Genomic DNA, 13,707 nt, shown 5'->3' with positions numbered 1-13,707 from the left:
TTATGGTATTGTGGAAAATATTTACCACTTTTCTGAGAAAAATATCGTCCTGAGTTTAGTTTTGCTAAAGTTTCGTGATAGATATTTTGCTGGGTCTCAAATGATGGAACATCAGATCTCAAGCTTTGAGATTGGAGCTCTGAACTCCTACTGCTTTTTAAAAGCCACAATGGTGTTCCCCGTGGTAGCCTTGATTTGCATGAAAATAAATTATTTGCAAGTATTTTAAATTTCCAAAAAGCTCATGTTTTTGTATTACCACAAGAGTTGTAATCTTGGAGAAGTGCTTGACACAACATTACAACTCATTTGAAATTTGCCTCCCTTTGTCACGGTCATGTTCACAATTTTATAAACACGCACACATTGATATAATTTTATTCATTGACTTTGCACGTTTGTAATTTGGAGTCTGCTGTTTCAATTATTCACCATTACAAGTGCTGTTTTTGAGAAGCAGAGTATCTAGGGCTGCTAATTTGATGTTAACATTTATTTTATGTGAATAAAAAGTGTAACTACTATTTTTTTTTTTTTTTGGGTGTTTTACATTGCAAATTCTTCTAACAGTTCCTAACACTCTAAATTGTGCTTGGGGGTGAGCGTGAATGGTTCTTCGTCTCATTGTGCCCAGCGATTGAATGCCAACCAATTCACGGTGCCAAACGCCCACTGCCCACAGTTGACCGGGATATGCTCTAGAACCCCCACAACCATTGTGAGGATAAGCGGTACAGAAAATAGATGGATGAATAACAATTCCTAATTCAGTCTAACGGTAATTGAATGTTGTTAATTTTACCAGAACTGATGTTACATGGTTGTATAGGGAATGATGAACAAATAAAAAATGTTGTAAAAGTTCCCATGGTCAATTGAGTTCACAGTTAGCTAATTCAAAACAAAAAACAAAGCAATTTCTGCACTGACCCGGCCAGCTTCATCCAATGCCAAGATGGAAACCTTTTCTCCCCCACACTCATTTAAAATTTGAGGATTCACACGATGGTCGAGATTGCCACCATTGACAAGGATTTTCTTGATGTTGAGCTGTCTGAACAAGACCAGAACCAGACAATCATTATGACTATGATCCAAAACTCTTTATAACAGGCGGTTTAATAATGAAAGGTGTGTAAAAATGTCTGCGGTGATAGTTATTTTGAGTCACCTGGAAGCTATTTTTTTACACTGGTAATCAGCCAACAAGTAGACATCTCCTTTCTCGGTCACAATCACGGTCGCGCCCCCACTTGCAGCAGCCATTGCTATGGTGACGTCCTTGTGGTGCAGGGCACAAACCTGCCGTGGAGCTGTTACACATTTCTGTCCATTAGGGTCCAGCAGGTACCCTGAAAAACAAACAATAGCGGAAGGCATTAATAGACTCAACTGCTGTCTTTCAATTACACAAAACAGAATGTACATAAGTTACTTTGCAAGATAGATAGAGGAATGCTATGTAATAAGATTCGGTTTAAAACATCTCAAGATGTTTGAGCTTCTATTGAACAGGGTGAGAAAGCTATACTGCATGTCACCTAGCCACATCAATCCTTACCAAGTTGTCCTCCGTTGAGTCCCATTGTATAAACTGCGTCTCTAGTCCACAGTACTGTATGGAACCTGCCTGCAGCAACTCCAATTATAGCCCTCCCTCTCAGTATCTTAGAAAACACCTAAATACAAACACAAGAGACAAAAATAATCGGACAGACAGTTGGTGATTGAGTTATGCAGTTCATACTAAATATATGACATAACTATAGTATCAGAGTGGCAGCCCAGTGGCAAGTGCCCACAGTTCTGGGGTCAACAGTTCGATCCGAGGTGGGTTCTACAGTGTGGAGTTTGCATGTTTTCCTTAGGCTTGCGTGTTTATTTTCCAGGTACTACGGTTTCTTCCCACATTATGGGTGAGCACTCTAATTTGCCCCTAGGTATAGGTGTGTGCATGAAGGGTTGACCATCTCCTTGTGCCCTATGACTGGCTGGGCACTGATTCAGGGTGTCCTCTGCCAGGTGCTCATACAGTAATATTTTGACATACAAGTGCCCCGACATACGAGGAATTTAAGATACGAGTAAAATTCCGAGCAAATATTTGCCTTGAGATACGAGACAGTCAGGTGGCCGAGACGCGAGAGGCTGCTATGATTTCAGCGCACTCTTTCTCGCCGCATCTCCCTCGTGTAAAGATCTCTACGAGCACTGGGCGGAGCGTAGCATTTTTTTGGCATTAGTCAGTGCACAATTAAAGTAAACACAATGGGTCTTAAAGTAAAAACAATGGGTCCAAAGCAAGCCGGTGCAATGAAGGGTAGTAAAACTTTTTTAATTGCGCGTGTATAGGAATCTAAGTTCACTTAAGTTAAATTTAAAGTTTGTTATGTTACAAGCGCATCCGTCAAGTCTCTTTCTCTCCCATCCGCGATCTCCGCATTGTATTGAATAATATATTTTATTATTAAACATCATAACCACTAGGTATTTGTTACTCTGTTAGTAGATGGTGAATTACAACCAATAAAAATATGTTTTTCCATTGTAATATCCTATTTTTTGGTGTTTGTTTCAGAGGGTGGTAATGAATTAATTTGTATTTAGTTCATTTCTATGGGAAACGTTGATTTCAGATATGAGTAAATCGACATAAGAGTTCAGTCCCGGAACGCATTACGCTTGTATCTCAAGGTATGACTAGTTGGCTAGGATAGTCTCTAGCACCCCCCGCGACCTTTGTGAGGATAAGCAGTTCGGAAACTGAATTAATAGTATTTGAGTATTCTGTTGTACCATATTTAATTACCTGTTTAGGAACATGTGCAGAAGCTGGTGGAGGAGTTAAACCAAGCTGGTGGAAGGTGTTCAGCCCAAAAGTGTAAACATAGCCTTCTTCTGTCAGCACCACTGTATGATCTTTTGCTGCTGCCACCTGAGAGCAGCGGTGGGACCTCAGACCTTCCACCATTTGGGGAACCTGAGGAGTTAAGTGAGAATATGGTGAAACAGTCTGGGCAACTATGGATCATGCTGAATGGATATTTTAGGGGGTGTAGGATGGACATTATGCATTGATTTTTAGCATTTCATATTTTTCTTTAGTTATGGAAGGATAGAACAATAGTCAGGGCAGCGAAATTAGAAGCAAAGGGAGAGTGTGTAATTGAAGACAATGAGTGTAGTGTCAAACTCAGCTGTATATGTGTATATTAACTAGAGCTGGGCGATAAAACGATGACGATAATTATCGTGAAATACTTTTGTCAACAATAATAAAAACTTTTGATTAAATTTTGATAAGCACCCCAGACCCCCGTGACCCTGAGGATAAAGCGGTTTAGAAAATTATATGAGATTTTATATTTTATTTGCTTGTAAAGTAAGGTAAGAGTTACTTTCATATTTGAATGAGGAAAGTAATTTATTTACTTATTCACAGGAGTTTGAAGTTTCACATTTGAAACTAAGATTATTGTTATATTATCGATATCAACTGATATTTTTTTTAATCATAACAATTTTTGTTATATCGCACTGCTCTAATATTAACCCACATAATTACCCAGCAATCTCAAAGCACAACCTAATTACCTCAAAAGAACGTTGCGTAGATACTTGTGAATCAAACACTATTGTTTGATGAGAAGTGAAACAACCTATATTAAGAATCGTTCATTTTAATGAGAATCTGAATTATTCAACCCCTGTGGTGAACTGCCAACACCATAAAAAGTATAAATGCTGTACAAGTTCAGAATAACCCTAACACTCTTCAGTGTTACACACACACATCTGTTAATTTTTTTAAAGAATGATGGACATTCACAAGAAAGGGAGTAGGAGATATTATTTATAGCACAGAGATCATTGGATTATCCAGTCCTATGAACAGAACACATTACAGTGACATGCTTTATTTGTTTTTTAAATTTTTTATTGCGACTACGACTTCTGCTCCAACTTTGACTCAATTTAGTGGTCCACTATGGCACATTGCAACTCATCTAATAAACTTGGGTTATATCACTCTCAAAAAAATGAGAAGGATTTATCTCGGTGTAATTTTTAACCAAAATCCTGCCAAACAACAAGTCTCACCAAGTAAGTCTGTTCATCTCCATGGCCAAGTCGTCCACCTTGTCCATGTCCACATGTAAACACTTGACCTTTTTGAGAGAGAAACACTGAATGGAACTTGCAGAGCACCACCTAAAAGTGTGATCGAGAGAACCATTAAATATACAGTAATACTCAAACATTTTAACTCCTGAAAGGTTTGCTGTATTTCTGCAATTCAACTTAAGAGGTCATTTTGACATATTATATGAATCAATATATACTATTTCTGGCTCAATACAAAATGTTGCTTTCATCTTTTATGTTTTTTTGTCAAATTTAATCCACTTTTACTTGCTATTCTATTTTTTCAGGAAGTACTGTATTCATTTCATGAGATTTTTGGCTCAAATGAGATAATAAATGACATTTAACAGGATATCCATGAATGCATTAAAGGGGGACAAAATACAACTCATCTCAAATTGGTGTTTGCACAAAGACCTCATGATATATGTCACCATCCCTTCTCATGTCCAACAGCCACAAGCCCTCTTGTAGTGGTCGTAAAATACTACACTAATAAAGAGGCTGGTGGACAAGTGGAAAAGCAAACATCATTAATAATAAATGGCGCCTCTCAAACTTTCAATAGACACGGGGATGTTTTGCCAAGTATCACATTGATGTGGACACTCACACACATCATAGGTGTTCATTTAATTAAAACATGTCAATGGGGAATTAATATTTAACTTCTGGCACCTGCTACATTCAACTATTGATGACAAGAGAAATAATATGCTGTGCCACAGAGTCATTGTGTAGTCATGAAATTAGATCTACCTGCATCCCAATAGGTTCAGGGTTAAAAGAAAAAAAATCAACAAACACAGCAATCCTGCTCTTAACAGTAGCAGAGAATTCACCTCACTGAGTACACGAGCCTTGTGACAACAGAGTTGTGTTGAGCAATATTGTCTAAATTTGATTCCTCTAATCCCCCGCCGTCCCCAAATGCAGATATTTAATTTTGCACCACAAATTTAAAATGATGTCATGTTCTTGAGTACATTAGATAACACTTTTTACTGTATTTGATTCCTCAATTAATTAAAATAATTAAGACATTAATCAATTAATAATATCATTGGTAGATGCAGCCCGATTGTCAGCTGAATTTTGTATCCAGTTGTATCAATTAATCTTGTATGAGATCATTTATTTTTTTCCCTCCCCTTGAGATGATTACATAACATTGGACTCAGGAGATCGTGTTTTACTGGGGTAACCAGGTGGTGTTCTCATTTGGCAAACATATAATGCCATGTTTTTATGCAAGACCTTTCTCTTCATTGAATTTTCAATCGACACAGGTCAGTTTTGACTAGTGGGACAGGAATTTAGAAAACATTGTGAATATGAAATGTTGGATAGGCAGAAGCAAGTTGCTAAAACCCCAAAGCCTACCTGCTTAACATAAACTCCAGTTCTGGTAAAGAAATCCACAAGTTCAGGGTGCTGTCGGCTGTCTTGATTACCATGGCCAAGGCTGAAATTGCTATTGTTTCCCCATGTATAAACCTCAGTTGGGTCTGTAATGAATCAATAAAATGTACATAAAAAAAGAGGAAAAATATATTAAATAAGGTTGAATTGAACAGGATAGTGAATGCAAAAAAATTTTTTACCTGCATTTTCAAACACCACATGATGCGGTCGGTCTTTCATGATCAAGTCCACTGTAGAGAGTCCCTCCTTATCCTGAGTGGATAAGACTCCACCATGCTGGACATAATGAATATGAGATACATATATCACTAGCATTAGGAAAAAGTTATCTAAATTTCAACAAGTTACATAAACAGACAGCTGACAGCATCACATTTTGCTTTGGCAATATGATTGATAAAAAAAAACTTGATGAGACAGTTTTGTCATTCCTACATAATACATACGTACATACCTTGACCAGCGAAATGAGACAATGGATCTGTCCATAGAAGACGCTACGGTGCAGAGCGGTCCAGCCTGATTCTTTATCCTTTACTGTCAAGTCAGCATTCTTACTTTCCAGAAGCCACTCCAGTAAGGCCTGCTTTCCCAAGGAGGCAGCTAGGTGCAATGCTGTGCGACCAAATTCATCCCGCAATATTGTAGCATTGTGGCAGTGTGATGTTAAGAACGCTCGTAGCTGCCCTTCAGAGCCACTTGTTATTGCCGCTACCACCTCATTTGCATGCTGCAGCGAGCGGCATTTTGGGGTGCAGTCTGGCAATACCAGACTCATCCTGAGTCACTCAAAAACTTCAAATTAAGAAGCCTGCTGACTTCTGACAGTCTACCCCAATAACTAAACCAAATCTAAGACACAATGTAGAGGTGATAATCAGTATCAAAAAAGGATTCTCACATTGGGAGAATGCATTAGATCCTTAAGTTCACATTACAAAAGACTGACCTGGTAGCAATGTAGAGAGCTAGACTTGTGCTTGTGTTAAGGTTCCACCGCACTCTAGCAACCTCAGAGAAAGTGAGACTTTCTCAGTCTACCATCGCAACATGATGATGGCCGTAAGTCAGTGTATAACTCATGGCGTACACAATCAACAACAACAATGATTTTGTGTGCAAATCTTGTCACAACTTTGTGTGAAAAATCGTAAAAATAAATACCAAAAAATAAGCAGTCTTCTATTAAATTTTCTGATAATTTACAAAAGGCAACATGTTCACCAACTCCTCAAACCTTCACCCCTTGCAATCCAGCTGTCAACTTGAGGGGAAAGCCACCCTTTCCCCTCAAAATCAACTTTCTCCTTTTTAAAACTCCATAATTGAAGGAGAGACCTGTGAGGGGAAGATGAAAATGAAAGATTCAGCTTAAAATATGTATGTATATTTATATATACTTATTGGCTACCATTGACGGCGCTAGACATCCAATCATTTATCCTGGAAAAGGCTGTTCACTTTCAGCTCTCTCAATCAAAATGAATTGGACTTCAAGTGCCATCAAAGCCACTGAAATATTCACGGCAAGACCTCCTAGTTTAAATAAATTGGACGTCTGTAATGAGTTAACAATGTGTTCAGAAAAAATACAATATATATAGCAACTGTATTGTCCAGAAATATTTGAGAAAAGTATGTAGGCGGGTTAGTGGTTAGCGTGTCGGCCTCACGGTGGGAGCCCTGGATTCAAATACAGGTCAGTCCACCTGTGTGGAGATAGCATGCTCTGCCGGGGCCTGCGTGGGTTTTGTCCGGGAACTCCAGTTTCCTCCCACATTCCAAAACAATGCATGGTAGGCTGATTGGACACTCTAAATTGCCCCTAGGTATGAGTGTGAGACTGAATGGTTGTTTGTCTCCTTGCGCCCTGCGATCGGCTGGCCACTGATACAGGGTGTCCCCCGCCTCTGGCCCGAAGTCAGCTGGGATAGGCTCCAGCACACCCCGCGACCCCAATGAGGATAAAACGGTTCAGAAAATGAGATGAGAAGCATGTATGAAAGCAGGTGCATGAACAGCATGATTGAAGCCATTGATAATGGCGTTTGGCTAGTATTGTGTAACAAGTGACCCTAGTTAGCATCGGAGTGAGAAGCTGATTACTACTTACTAATTACTAACTCAAATTGTGAAATTAGCAATTTTATTTTGCAATTTAAAGCAACTTTCCAACCAATAACAAGTTTAGTTTAAAGCATTCCACACAGGGTACTAACTTCATTAGCGAGCTTGCTAACGCTGCTAAGTGAACGTCCCGAGCAAACATCAATAAAAACATTAAGATCGTTAATACAGTGCTATAGTAGATTAACTTTATGCACGGATTAGGACAGCCTTTAAATCAAATTCCATTTTAAGAACGTAAATTAGCAATAGCCAGAAACACTAGCTGTGTTGACACATCAGCACAATCCAGCAAAATAGAGATCTAATGCCAAGAGACAAGAAAACCAAGAAAAAACATTACCTTCCGCTAGATGAATGAGAAAAGGGAAAAATAACTGACATTAATCGTATATAATAATCGATCCATGGCTTCCAATAATTTGCACATCAACGAAAATTAGACAAGAGTCCTTGCCCGTTCGGGTCAGACAAAGCTTTGACAAACAACAAGAGTTTTGATTGGTGCATACGTGTGTATTCAGTTCTACTATTGGTTGACTATTTTTGCTTCTCAGTAACCAGGTACTTGCTGAGCTAATTCTGTCATAATGCATAGGGAAGGAAATACAGTACAGTTTTCCGCAAAGCAATAATAATAAAATAATAATAAAAAATAAATGTCAAAAATTGTCCCTACAAGTACCAGCATCGTGGCCAAAAATAAAATACAGACGCATTAAAGACTGCAATTGACATTTAAAAAATGAATGACAAAATTTAGACTGAGGTAGAAAAGTAAAATACTGTTTGTAGTAATTGCGTTTTTTAAAAATCTGTACCTAATGAGTGTTAATTAAGTACAATATATTCCACAATGCGTGTGTTTCCTCCGGGTACACCGATTTTCTCCCACATTCTAAAGACATGCATGGTAGGCTTATTGGACACTTTAAATTGCCCCTAGTATTGGTGTGAGAGTGCATTGTTGTTTGTCTACTTGTGCCCTGCGATCGGCTGACCACCGATTCAAGGTGTCCCCCACCTCTGGCCCGGAGTCAGCTGGGATAGGCTCCAGCACCCCCAGTGACCCTAATGAGGATAAAGTGGTTCAGAAAATGAATGAATGAATCAATAATACAGAAGGCCGAGAGGTTAGCCCGCCGGCCTTGAGGTACTGGGGTCGATGGTTCGATCCCAGCTGGGTCCTCACTGTGTGTAGTTTTCCCCCGCTTGCATGGGTTTTCTCTGGGTACGGTTTCCCAACAAGCAGGGTAGGCTGGTTGAACACTCTAAATTCCCCCTAAGTATGAGTGTGAGCGTGAATGGTTGTCAGTCTCCTCGTGTCCTTTGATTGGCTTGCCCCCGATTCTTCTGGGATAGGCTCTAGCACCCTCCGCAAGCCTTGTGGGGATAAGCGATTCAGAAAACGAATGAATATTAATTCAATCAGTAGAGTAGAACATGTCCACACGCATCACTTGCAATTACTACTGAAATTTAAAGCAGGCCCGTGCTCAGGGGTCCCAAAAGTCACTGTGCATTACTCAACACCACACTCATTACGCTACTCAAGATTATTTGAATTCGCAACCAAATGATAAACACGCAATGCCGGCTGACTCCCCTCAGCGACCCCTCGCAGGGACGTACAATGGTTTGGTCCACCCTGTCACGGCTCAGAGTGGTTGCGCTTTGTTTGGATTCTCTCTCCCCGGTTTCACGACCAGGTTGCTGAGTGGCAATCTCTTGGATTGGAGTATCGGCGTACGCATCTGATCATCATCACATCCCCCCTAGACCAACGGCGTTGTCTTTTTTCGACACAGCGGAGATTATTTTCATTGAATTTGTCATTTGAATATCTTACCTATTGCCTTTCTTTAAAGCTCTTTTTTTTAAATAGCCCTGCCCATTAAGGTCGAGGCATTCAACCCAGCTAAGAAGTTTGTATACATCTCCAGTTTTCTCTTTCTCGAGGGAATGAAGACATCAGTGAAGATGGTTTGGGGGTAGATTCATGGCATTGGACTTTGAATTGGAACGGATCGAGGTGGGGGGAAACTTCACTCAGAGCTGACTGTTCCAGACTGATATTGCGCACGTCGGCAAGCACAGACGGTAAAGGACAAGATGCGCCTGTTGAGCACATCTTGCTGGTGCCAAGGCGCACGAATGAAAGCATCACTGTCCGGTGTGATGCAATTAGTTTTCCTCCTTGCTCTCATGCTGTCCTGTCAAGGCTGCCCGGACAAATGTGAATGTTCTTTACAAACTGTAAAATGCCAAAATAAGGACTTGGATGCAATTCCGCCTTTCATACCTGCCAATTGTAGGGTACTTTTGATCACGGGAAACAATATTTCAAGCGTCAATGAGGAGTCTTTTCCTAGTCAACTGGAATTCTTAACACATCTTGATCTCAGCGACAATGAGATAGAGGCTGTGGAGGGAATGGTGTTTCATAGTTTGCCAAACCTAGTGCAGCTGGATCTTAGTAATAATAAAATCCAAACTTTCAGCAAGGAGGCTTTTCCAGATGAGAACAAACTGCAGGTGTTGAACCTCAGTAGTTCTTTTCACAATTATTCCTCTATGAGTGGGCTCCAGGAGATCATAGAGAATGGAAAGCTCCGCCAGCTGACAGTTTTGGACCTATCAGACAATGACATTGGTCTTTTGCCAGATGATTTATTCACAAATGTAACTAATCTGGTCAGCCTCAGCCTGCAAAACAGTTCCATTAGCTCTATCCCCAATGGTTTAACAAAGTTGCCACAACTACAAGACCTTGACCTGAGGCACAACAGTCTCGCGACTCTCGCTTACACCATTATGACTGAGTTCAGCCTGAAGTCAGACTTTCATATTCATTTGGAAGGAAACCCCTGGCGTTGTGACTGTTCTATTGAGGGGATGTTGGTCTGGCTCAATAACTCCACTCTGGTCACAGACACGAAGAACCTGACCTGCGCAGAACCTGAGCATCTTAGGCAATGGCCACTGCTGCAGCTGGAGCCGACTCAGCTGAAGTGTTCGGGCAACATGGAAGGCGTGCTAGAGACTTCGTATGTTTTTCTGGGTTTGGTTCTGGCACTGATTGGTGTGATATTTTTGTTGGTGCTCTACCTGAATCGCAAGGGTATCAAGCGCTGGATGTACAACATCCGGGATGCTTGTAGGGACCACATGGAAGGATATCATTACAGGTATGAAATAAACTCTGACCCACGTTTGGCCAATCTGAGCATCAATTCAGACGTCTGAATAAGGAATGAGAGTTTGTCCGGGAACACCGGGTATATGCTAATATGACTTTACCCCACTTAAAGTTGCATGAGTCTTCTTCCCCCTCTGTCATGGCTGGTTATGAACCCTGTTACCACCTCACTTGTTCACCTACTGCTGCATGTGCTGTACCTGGCAGCTCTGATATAACCCAATGTTCTTTTTCTGTACTTGTGTGATCATTGCATGGACAATCAATCATGAAGACAGACTGAAATGACTCCTTGTTCACTTAACCTGAGGATAAATAAATTCACTGGCTTTTATGAACAATACGATAGTGAAGTCCATACAGTCAATACTATTAGAATGAACTCAGTTTCTGCTTAAGTTTTTGCTGATGAGAAAATATACAATTCCTCTGTGTTTGTTTTTTTAATATGTGAACTTGTGATAATTAGACTTCTATGTATTAATATAGTGCAGACTGCATCCTTTTGGAGGGGGGCAAATAGCTGTAACTTTTTTTCATGTGGAGATGTTCAGGTAAATAAAATGATTCTAAATACACATGGCAGATTTTGTGGTGAAAGACACTCTCCAGATGTTCATTAAGCAACCCTAAAAGCCACCATTCATGACTAAAAATACAAACTGTAGTTATTATGATGCATTGTTAAGCATCCTACAAATGAAATGTGCTTATTGATACTTCAAAATATGATACCGTGTATAATTTATTATCTATTTAAATTAGCCACTGGCAAAAATAACTACTAGTAGTTTCATGACAATTGTGTGTCGAGTGGAATTAAGTTCTGAAATGCAAATACCACTATATTGTGTTAATCTCTCTGGGAGGGTCCTGCAAAATGTTTTCCTGTCCACTATTTTTCTCGTTTAAGTATACTCCAGTAACTTAATGATCAAAAAGCTTTTGTGAACTCCAGACTCCTGAAGAGTTAATGAACTTTCATTAATAGGATTTGGATTTCTACTGTCAAACCAGACAGGTCATGCCTGTGATGGATAATCAGCCCAAAGTGTACCAAAAGTGGTCTGCGGGGTCCCTCTTGTAGCATGTAAGTCTGACTGAATTCTATGTTTGAATGACTTATTTTGTAATCCACTGAAAATACTTAAAGTTAAAGCCTTTTTCTTTTCAAATGTTGACCATTCACACCATTTTGGTCTACTATACTGAAATATTTTACTCATTGGCTCCATTTGACAGTTCAAGATGTCCAAGACATTTGAATCGGCAGGGGACCTCTACGTCCAATTGGATTGGATGTCTAGTTCAGTCATTAGTATACTGAAAATGAGCATTCACTGTCAGTCTTCCTAGAAAGAACGACAGTATGGAGTCTGCCATAGAGCGTATTAGCTGTCCTATGCATTCTTTCTAGGAAGACTGACAGTGAATGCTCATTTTCAGTATACTAATGACTTGCTAGACATCCAATCCAATTGGACGTAGAGGTCCCCTGCCGATCCAAATGTCTTGGACATCTTGAAATGTCAAATGGAGCCAATGAGTTAATGTTAGCCCTGATGGTGATATGGGGAGAGTCAAGTATTCTTTTGAAATGGTACTTGCTGTAAAATGGTGGGGAACCGCTGAACTAGCCTGTCTGTAATTTTGGTATCTTAATAGTATATATACGTAACTAAAATGTAATTGGGGGCCCCATTACCAACTGGTTAACTCCACTGTGTGGAGTTTGCATGTTCTCCCCAGGCTTGCATGGATTTTCTCTAGGTACATTTTCCTCCCACTTCACAAAAACATGCAGAGTAGGCAGGTCGAACACTGTAAATTGCACTAAGGTATGAGTGTGAACGTGAATGATTGGCCTTCTCCTTGTGCCCTGTGATTGGCTGGCCACCAAATCAGAGGGATCCCCGCCTGGTGCCTATAGTTAGCTAGGATAGGCTCCAGGACCCTTGTGTGGATAAGCGGTTCAGAAAACAAATTAATGAATAAAATGTAATTGATGACAAGATAGAGGCCAAAACAGGTTTATTAGAATCAAGAGTAATGTAAATATTGAATAGAATAGAATATTAACATAATTCTTTGTAGAATAGGCCAGATTAATGAATAATGGCTTACGATATCAGTGATAGATTTCCGAATTTATTTTATTTGAAAAGGAATATATGTTGAAATTCATATCTTACTATTGCCCATGAAATCTCTGTTAACATTCGCATTTGCTACTTTGTGATTTAGTTCACATGCAGCATGTCCGGGAAAGTCTTAAGTTTAGACAAAGGCAAACAGAGGACAGTGTGGCCAAAGTGAGCTATTTGTGGGTCTACAAAAAACGAGTATGGCTTCCATTTTTCTCCAGTCCAATTTGCATCCTGTCGTGTATCTGATATAAATCCAATGCTCGGCGGAATGCCCCACAAAATATCTTTAAGCTGCTGCCAATGGACAGGTTTGAAATTCAAAGGCTTTTACCAACAAAGTCTCACATTCAGTTGTATGAATTTAATTATAATCCAGTGGTCCCGTAATTCTCAAAATATCAGCAAAGATCTAAATAGTTTCTTGGCACATGCAAATGAAGACAGACTGCTCCCAAGATTCTAATGGGCCATAGTACGGTATTATGGAAATGAGCTTAAAGAGGTTTGTGCTGGTTTCAAGGAACTACTACCAACAAAATGTGTATTCCATCACTATTCATTACACCACACAAAGTCTGTACTATTGCTGTGTAGGATTTAAAATCATAATCCTAAGGAGGTACTCATTTGGAAGCTTCATTCTCATTTCAAATAGCAGTCGAA

At 39.8% G+C, this 13,707-nt stretch overlaps 2 protein-coding genes across 3 annotated transcripts in view; one reads left to right on the top strand and one right to left on the bottom strand.

The window, feature by feature from the left end:
• ibtk (inhibitor of Bruton agammaglobulinemia tyrosine kinase) overlaps nt 1-8,175 on the bottom strand; it is a 29,587-nt gene extending 21,412 nt beyond the window's left edge. For both annotated transcript variants that reach the window (XM_077598436.1, XM_077598437.1), the window contains exons 1-9: nt 8,042-8,175; nt 6,026-6,909; nt 5,751-5,847; nt 5,530-5,654; nt 4,102-4,212; nt 2,810-2,980; nt 1,562-1,679; nt 1,172-1,352; nt 931-1,054 (exon numbers count right to left, since the gene is read on the bottom strand). In XM_077598436.1, coding sequence (XP_077454562.1) covers nt 931-1,054; nt 1,172-1,352; nt 1,562-1,679; nt 2,810-2,980; nt 4,102-4,212; nt 5,530-5,654; nt 5,751-5,847; nt 6,026-6,349 — 1,251 coding nt within the window. In that variant the 5' untranslated portion in view covers nt 6,350-6,909; nt 8,042-8,175. The remainder of the gene's footprint in view (nt 1-930; nt 1,055-1,171; nt 1,353-1,561; nt 1,680-2,809; nt 2,981-4,101; nt 4,213-5,529; nt 5,655-5,750; nt 5,848-6,025; nt 6,910-8,041) is intronic.
• A 1,206-nt stretch (nt 8,176-9,381) lies between these two features.
• tpbg (trophoblast glycoprotein) lies at nt 9,382-11,475 on the top strand. Its single transcript, XM_077598767.1, has one exon. The coding sequence runs from the start codon at nt 9,811-9,813 to the stop codon at nt 10,942-10,944; it is 1,134 nt and encodes a 377-aa protein (XP_077454893.1). The 5' UTR covers nt 9,382-9,810; the 3' UTR covers nt 10,945-11,475.
• Nucleotides 11,476-13,707: the final 2,232 nt, after the last annotated feature.

Source organism: Stigmatopora argus, chromosome 4 (genome assembly GCF_051989625.1).
Source record: "Stigmatopora argus isolate UIUO_Sarg chromosome 4, RoL_Sarg_1.0, whole genome shotgun sequence".
Taxonomy (NCBI): domain Eukaryota; kingdom Metazoa; phylum Chordata; class Actinopteri; order Syngnathiformes; family Syngnathidae; genus Stigmatopora; species Stigmatopora argus.
The sequence above is the reverse complement of the archived record's forward strand: the minus strand, read 5'-3'. Positions and strand labels throughout refer to the sequence as shown.